Genomic DNA, 8,498 nt, shown 5'->3' with positions numbered 1-8,498 from the left:
AAAGTAGAGTGACCACCCAGAGTCCTTGTCTTCATTGGAATGCATAAATTAGAGTGCACTAACACAATCTTGTCTTTCTTAAAGGATTAGACTTAAAGGAAACTCTATTTTATTTTTCAGCCAAGTAGTGCTCACACTTTTCTAATTTAGCACTTTGGAAATCTGAAAACAATTTCTTCTTGGCTATAACATTAAGTCATTTATCATTGATGTGGCTAAGCCTCTTATGTCATAAAGTTGAAAAGTTATTGCTCACAATTGCATTCACCATATTGGCACAAGTAGAAGCCGTAGTCCAATATAGACCACGACGTTTGTTAACACTAGACACAACCAAGAAACCCTTAATGAGTTTCCATTTTCCACCATCATTGATACTAACATGTCTTTCATCATCTAGAACACCAACAGAAATAAGGTGTAAATGAACATCAGGTGCATGTTTTACATTGTTCAAAACTAGTTTAGTTTCAATACTAGCTTCTAAATGAATTGTACCAAAACCAACAACGCTAGATATTGTCTCATTACCCATATTTACGGTCCCAAAGTCATCAGGAGTACAGGAAGAGAAACAAAAATCCTTACTTGATGTCACGTGAGATGCTGCACTATCCACAACCTAACTTGACTCATCACAAGCAATATTTATCAAATCTGCATCAATGGTTGTAACAAATCTTCGGAGGTGACACTGGCTAGAAAATTTTCATTGCCATCTTCTTTATTTTCCTTTTTGTCTTTCTTCTCCCTCTTTAATTTTTGGCAAAACTTCTTTGTGTGCCCTTTCATGCCATAATGATAGCACTCAATATACTTAAGTCAACCTTTAGATTTGCTTCTGTTATGTTCTCTATTTTGAGAATCACGATTTTTGTTTCTCCCCCTGAATTCAGTTACCATGACATCCGATGTAGAAGAACCTTGATATTTTCTTCTCATCTCATCGTTCAAGATGCCGATTTTTGTGAAATCCATAGAGATCACACCATCCGGAGCAGAATTTGACAATGAAGTTCTAAATATTCCCCAAGAGTCTATAGGGAACTAAGTAGAGGCAAACCTTGAACTTCTTCATCAAATTTGATGTGCATAGCAAATACCAGGTTCATGATCCCCTGAAAATTATTTAGATGATCTATCATCGGAGAACCATCATGATATTTTAAACTTAGCATCTGTTTTATTAAGAATATTTTGTTGTTCCCAGTCTTCTGATCACACAAGGTTTCAAAATGCTTCTATAGGGTACGGGCACGTGTCTCTCCACAAATATGGTTCAACACATTATGGTCAATCCATTGCCTAATAAATCCACAATTCTGTTTGTGCAACAAATTTCACACTCTATCTATTTTGTTATCAGGCTTTATAGTGGTAAATACTGATTGATAAAAATTCATGACATACAACAAATCTTTCATTTTCCCCTTTCAAATGGCATAATTAACATCATTCAAAGTAATCATTCTACTTGTGTTGGGTTTCATCATTTTCCCCAAAATATATAGTTATTGCAAACCAAAATAAATCTTTTCAAATGTGTAAGTTCAGGTCGTGCTGCAACCACAGAGCATATTAAGATAAACCTTGCTTTGATATCAGTTTGTTGACAAAATGCGGATTAACAAAAGAATATATATAGTCAAAATAATGGAAACAAAATGGGAAAACAATGACACCAAGAATTTTACGTGAAAACTCTTATAAATAAGGAAAAATCACGGGGCCAATAGGAACAACTGGTATCACTATAGTAAGGAATTTTACTATAGGTAGTCATGATTACAATATTTAAAATGACCACAACGCACTCAAAAGGAATAATACTCTTTTGATTTTCCACATTCCCAAAATATCGTCCACACTCTATTTTTTCACAAACTATTTTCTTAGTCTATGGTATACCTCACTTTGCTCTCTAATATTATTTTTTCTCTCTATCTTGGTGTGTTCTTACAAATGTGCAAGAGTGCTCTATTTATAGAAAAAAATTATCTCTATGATGTCATCGGTGACATCATGAAGAAACAAATATTTTAAATTTTGGTAGATTTATTGGTGAGATTTGATTTGACAAAAATAGTGATATTTTGGTTATTGAAATTTGCCAACTACCAAATTCATATTTTTTACTATCTAATTTTAAATTTTGCAATAAAATTAAAAAAAATTGTGGCATGAGATGAACCTCTACCGCATCGAGATACTTCTTGTTCAGTGAAAGATCAAAATAAGTGACATCAAATTTATAAATAAGTCAGAATATTTTGTTAACATATAAAGGAACCAAGGCAGCGTGACAATCATCAGCAAGAAACAACTCCCTTTAATAATAATATTTGTAAGCTAATTTATTTAAATAACTTTACTAGTACAAATAGAAAATATAAAACTAAAAGAATTTGAGGGGTATTTTTGTCTTTACATATATTAATCTCATGTTATTAAATTCTATGTATTACTAATACTACCAAACGGAAAGTATTAGTTATACACCCTATAATACCATTTATGGTGTATAAATTGAGTATAACTAATTCATGTATTAGTTATGCTTATACATAGGCCAAAATTCCTGCCAAACATAATATTAAATAATACCATACATAATACATAAACCATTTCTCCTAATGCATCCTACCAAACAACCCCTTAAAATGTAAAAACTGGTTCACACTGCTTATTATTGATCAATTGTTGCAACTAACAACTCTTATTTTGAAAGTTACTAATCTCACTATGAATGGTTACCTGTAGTTGTCTTTCTGATTACCAAATAGTGTTAAAATTCTTCACTTTGCTTGTCATTGGTTAGAAGCTTAACTCTGCATAGCAGTACTACAGAAGAAACAGAAGGATTTCTGCGCTGGAACAATGAGTATGTTGTTCAAAGGTGTATATAATTCACTAATCTATAAAGTTGGACAACATATACAAAGATCAACCTCCTTTGTTTTGGTTTTTTGTAAACAAAAGCAAATTTGTCAGAGAAATGGTAAAAGGGAGAAAAAAAAAGAGGGACGGGGAATAAGAATTTATGTATGACTTAGTAGGAAAATTTTCCTTTAGCGAAATGGTTTCATTTGAAAGCATCTGAAACTGAGTAAATGAAGTCCAAGAACCCTGTTCCTTTGAGAAGACCTTTCCCGGTCAAGAGTTCAAAATCCAACAGCAACAGGAAACCAATTACTGCTGCTTTTCCATTTATCAGTTCATTCCTTCCAGTGAACCCAAAGGCCTCTTGACCCTCGTCAATAACCATTCTTACCTAAATGCATATAAGAAAAATCAGATCAGAATGAGTTATTTACTCCATTGGACAAGTTAGTAACTAAGCAAGATTAAGTTGGTTCAATTACCTCGTCTACATTAACGTCAGTTGCTGTTACACCAGGTTGAGCCTTTCCACTGAAAACAATCTCTGCAGACGCATCAACTTTTCCACCTCTCATGCTGATGTAGATATTCTCATCGTCGGTTTTAACGGGATAAACAAACAAATTTCTCAAGACAGGAGTAAGGACTCTCAGCACAGGATTATTCGGATACCATTCTTTGATTGCTCCATTTCGCAGATAAAATGTGCTACCTGTTGTAGGACACACGATACATCCATCCTGTAGGAATTTGAGATTTATGGGATTTTACATTATCGAATCCAGAAAGAATATACATATTGTCAGCATGTTCATGCAGCATGGAGAAATGCACAATATGTGTGAAGCACGAAACATCATGATCGTAGTAATAGATAGCAGTCAGTAATAGAGACATCTTGAATAACATCAAATTATTTAATAATAAGAATTCTAACATTAACATGAAAAGGAAGTTCTATGCAGCAGCAAGTGCATTCAAACAAGCAAACCTTATAATAGCCTCTTAATTTAGTAGCATATGTTAAGTCGAACTACAAAAGTTGGAAAGGCTGACATCCTGGCTACTGGCTAGTTATATAATCTTGCAAAAATGTAGCATTTCATCGTTCAAGCAGAAGCTAGCTCCACGTAAATGAAATGAATTAATGGTTTGCCATTTTTATACCATATCTTATTTCATCTGTTGTCTAATCAATTTGTTCTTGTAACTTTCAGTAACATGTATGTATTGTCATGAATTTGTAACCTCTACTAAATTCAGAACATTTTATAATGGTCTGCGTACACTCTACCCTCCCAGACCCCACATGGTGGGATTATACTGGGCTTGTTGTTCTTGTTGTTAGGCTGAAAAGTTCTATTGGAACAGAATGCTAGTAATGTCATGACATTTACACAGTGCCGAAGTTGCTCCCTTCACCAGCAGACAGAGTTTAACCTTTTTAACTGTGTAAATGGCAAAATGTATACCCTCATGCATCAATTGTAATTTCAAGTGAAGTCCTAAGTGAGTAATACAAACTCAAACCCACCAAACATTGTCGGTGGAAAACATTTTCCTTCCTACCAAACACACCCACTAGTTTTGCAATAGTTATTTTTCTAAGAAAGCTGCCGTCATTGGCATTTAGGAAATCATCACTTCCCCTATAGCACACATACAGAAACCAACATCAACAGCTGCTCAATCAATGGAAATGACAAGAGCCATTGGCTAATCTTTGTAAGCTCACTAACTTGAGTTCCTGAGTACAGAATCAAAGTGCTTTTGCATTCATGCACCAACATCACTCAGATGTAGCACAAAAAGAACCCCCTACACCTACATATTTAGCAATATCTGCAGTATTGTGTTTGAATTGGCTATAATCACAAGAGGAAGAAGAAAACTTTACTCTCTTAGGAATTTCACAAAAAAAGCATTAATAGAGGAGCATTTAGGAAATGAAATTTGTCTAATCACAATGTTTCTTTGATTGAAAAGAAATAGCAACCAAATGGAATTATAACCCAAAATAACTACTCTCCTACATCCCATAAATCTTGCATCCATGAACTGATTTTTAAACCCCTCCCCCCACCCCCCCAAAAAAGGGGGACTAAATAATGGCACACAGAACGAAATACTAATACAAAAGAAGAGCTAGAAAGCAACCAAGTAAAGCCATAAAGGAAAGGAAGAGAAAAAAAGAAGGGACCTGAGTGAGCTTAGCATTAAGAAGCCCTTCACTATAAGCACCTTCAGCAGGAGAACGATTTTCAATAGCAAAAACGTCATCTTTATACCAAAGCAAGAGTATAGTTTCCCCATCTTGTATGATAACACGTCTCTCTCCTTTGGGCAGTGCTGACAGCGGAACAACAGGCACCCAATTGGCCGCCGATGACCCCTCTGCAACCGAAACCTCAGTAGCCTTGCATTTTACTTTCTTCACCTTAACATTGCTACATCTACTAAAACTATAGCTGTTGCTGTTGCTTGTCAATGAATTGAAGTTAGTAGGGAGGAGAGAAGGCGGTTTGCGGTGCTGAGATTGAAAATGGAGAATGCCGGTGGCTAACTTAGGAGATAGGGTGGCCATTGGTTATGTCTTATTGGGGAAATTGAGAGAGATGAAGCAATGGAGTAAATGTAGGTGTGCCTCTGTGGGTGGGGTATGTGTGAGAATTCCTCAATGGCCACAAATATTTTCATGGATAATAATGAGTTATAATGACAAATACAAACTAGTTATGGCTATGGAGGAAACACGATTATTATTTCCGCACAAGCCTAGAAAGGAGAAAGTTAAAACAAGCGGATATAAAACTTCTTTCTTTCTTCTTTTAAATTTATTTATCTTATTTTAACTTCACAAAGTCAAAAAAAAAATTGATTTTGCTTCTTAAACTACTTTGGAAGAAAGGGTCATATTTGCTCCCGTATTTTTATGAAAAAGATTAGTAGATTTTACCTAAATCCCATAATGAAAAAACTCAATTACAATTTATTTCTACTTTTTAAAAAATTATCCGATTTTCCTAATTTTTTCTAGATTTCTGATACATTAGTAGTACGTTTGATACATCACGTTTTGATACATAATAATTAATGTTGTTGATTTTTTTATGGAAAGGTAACATAAATCAAGTTAAGTTTCCTTCTTTCAGTCAATTACTTAGCTAAATGAAGAAATTAACTCATACAAAGCGTAACAGTTATGAGGGACTTGAAAATTTCAAAAAATAGAACATAGGATCGTACCGAACTTCAATCCAAAATTCAAAATTCATCAAGCAATTCGAGATGAATATCTCGATTCTACTGAGACATTCTGGAGTTTGGCAATCCGAGGTGAGTTATGAACGATACAAAATTGATGGAATCGTATTGGGCGACAGGATTGATTTATGATTATTTGGTACAAGGCACTATAGGTGTTTTGTTGTAGATGTATCAGAAGCAATAAAATTTGATACATGAGAATCTGATACATAAATTTTCATCTTATATTTGAATTTGATACATTGATAACTGATACATGACCATTCGACAAATTTATGGTTGATACATTGAAGATTGTTATATTAGCTTTCAACTGATTTATGGTTGATACATAACATCTCGTATTGATATAAGTTGTAGATGTATCAGAAGCAATAAAATTTGATACATGAGAATCTGATACATAAATTTCCATCTTATATTTGAATTTGATACATTGATAACTGATACATGACCATTTGACAGATTTATGGTTGACACATTGAAGATTGTTGTATTATCTTTCAACTGATTTATGGTTGATACATAACATCTTGTATTGATATAAGTTGTAAATGTATCAGAAGCAGTAAAGTTTGATACATGAGAATCTAATACATAAACTTTCATCTTATATTTGAGTTTGATACATTGATAACTGATACATGACCATTCGATAGAGTTAGGGTTGATACATAAGCATTGTTACAATGCACCATATATTAGAAAGGTTATGTATCATGAATAAAAATTTATATTCAACAACATCTGCTAAATTGCCTAAATAACTGTATAGCTTCTTCACCTATTTGATGATTTGAAATCATCAATAAAATTAGCCGTATATGCAGTGCTGAATCTCAAATAGTGGGAAGGGATCTTTTTGATGAAGGGAAAATGATTAAATACAACTTGAACTTGATACATTGTACATCTGATATGATACATTAGAATAGATGATACAAAAGTGACATTATGAATCAGATGCATGGCCAATCATTATACATATAGAGCTTATGTATATTGATATGAGACACTTTATTTTGCCTTTAGATTTTAAAAATAATAGAAAAAACAGAAATTAATGTATCATAAATAATATAAAAGTTAGAAACGCCTTATGTATCTTGATTAGTACTTGATGTATCAGAATATTATAAAAAACATTAGACCTTATGTATCAGAACAATAATAACAAAACCATATCAGAAGCTTAAGTATCAAAATAGGAACATTAAGAAAGGTACATTGAAATGTATCAGAAAAATCGAGATTTAAAAAAAACAGAACACAACTTAGATGAACTAATAACTTTGGGAGAGTAGGGCGTGTTGTAACCCCTTCAATCTTTTGGTCTGCTTCTTTGGGTGCATGTTGAACTGGAGATTTCGACTTTAATTTTGAATGTAACTTATCCATAACTACTGGATCGTTACAATGTTGGATCTAACCCCGTGGTAACCTTTCCAAGATAAATTAGAACCTGGTGAAACAAGAATTCCTTAATTTTTATTCAAACGTGTGAAACCAACACTAAAACATGGAGCGAATTTCATATGTATTAGTGAACAATAAGAGTAAAAACAATAAAAAAAATTACATAAGAAATCAATGGAAATCGAAGGATGTGAGATTGAAGTGAGATTCCAGATAAGGAAAAACTTGAATATACCTTACTTAGAAGCTTGAAATTGAGTAATACTTGGACTGAAATTTAAAAAAAACTGTTGAAACTCAATCTTGAAATTAGGCGTGAATTTAGGATAGTTGAGAAAAGTTAAACGTGATGTATCTGTGAGATGGAGAGAGAGTTAAAAAAAGAGAAAATTTTGAGATTTTTACAAATGGTGGGGAATATTAGTAAATATGGTAATATAACATGTGTAAATAGGTAATTTTTCCAAAAAATTATGTTCACCTTTAGTCATACTTTATATATATATATATATATTATTCTAAACTAACTAAAAAAGAAAAATAAAACAAATAAATTAAAATAAATTGAGTATATTATTTGAACATTTGCAACACCGATTTACTAATAGAAGTTAATCCAGAGCTAAATAAGAGCTCATTTCCTCCTGACAAAATATAATGCTGAAATTGTAAGTATCCTTATCTTTATTCAGAAATTTCGAACTAGAATCCTAAAAATAAAATTATTTCAGGTCTACCGATCTTTTGGTAAAAAAAAAACACAAAATCAATTCAAAATTTTAACTCAATTTGCACACGGCAGTAGAAATACATCAAATTTTATTTTTGGTTATGAAATCAAATCTATAAATTTAAGTCATGATATAATTATCGCATAGACATATTCAACAGAGAAAATGACATAAAATACACTATTATTTGTGCTAATTACTCAC

At 32.6% G+C, this 8,498-nt stretch overlaps 1 protein-coding gene across 1 annotated transcript; it reads right to left on the bottom strand.

Moving 5' to 3' along the window:
* Positions 1–2,884: 2,884 nt before the first annotated feature.
* Positions 2,885–5,584, bottom strand: LOC129903966 (uncharacterized). Its single transcript, XM_055979492.1, has 3 exons — positions 5,081–5,584; positions 3,363–3,620; positions 2,885–3,271 (listed from the first exon to the last, which is right to left on the bottom strand). The coding sequence occupies exons 1-3, from the start codon at positions 5,462–5,464 to the stop codon at positions 3,083–3,085; spliced, it is 831 nt and encodes a 276-aa protein (XP_055835467.1). The 5' UTR covers positions 5,465–5,584; the 3' UTR covers positions 2,885–3,082.
* Between the last annotated feature and the right edge of the window lie 2,914 nt (positions 5,585–8,498).

This window comes from Solanum dulcamara, chromosome 9 (genome assembly GCF_947179165.1).
Source record: "Solanum dulcamara chromosome 9, daSolDulc1.2, whole genome shotgun sequence".
Taxonomy (NCBI): Eukaryota; Viridiplantae; Streptophyta; class Magnoliopsida; order Solanales; family Solanaceae; genus Solanum; species Solanum dulcamara.
Note: the sequence above shows the minus strand (reverse complement) of the source record. Positions and strands in the feature narration are given on the sequence as shown.

Excerpts from the sequence above, each read along its gene's own strand:
- LOC129903966 (XM_055979492.1), bottom strand. The coding sequence starts at position 5,464 with ATGGCCACCCTATCTCCTAAGTTAGCCACCGGCATTCTCCATTTTCAA. Across the intron at positions 3,621-5,080 it reads TTAATGCTAAGCTCACTCAG|GATGGATGTATCGTGTGTCC; the intron begins GTCCCTTCTTTT and ends AAATTCCTACAG. Across the intron at positions 3,272-3,362 it reads CTGACGTTAATGTAGACGAG|GTAAGAATGGTTATTGACGA; the intron begins GTAATTGAACCA and ends ATATGCATTTAG.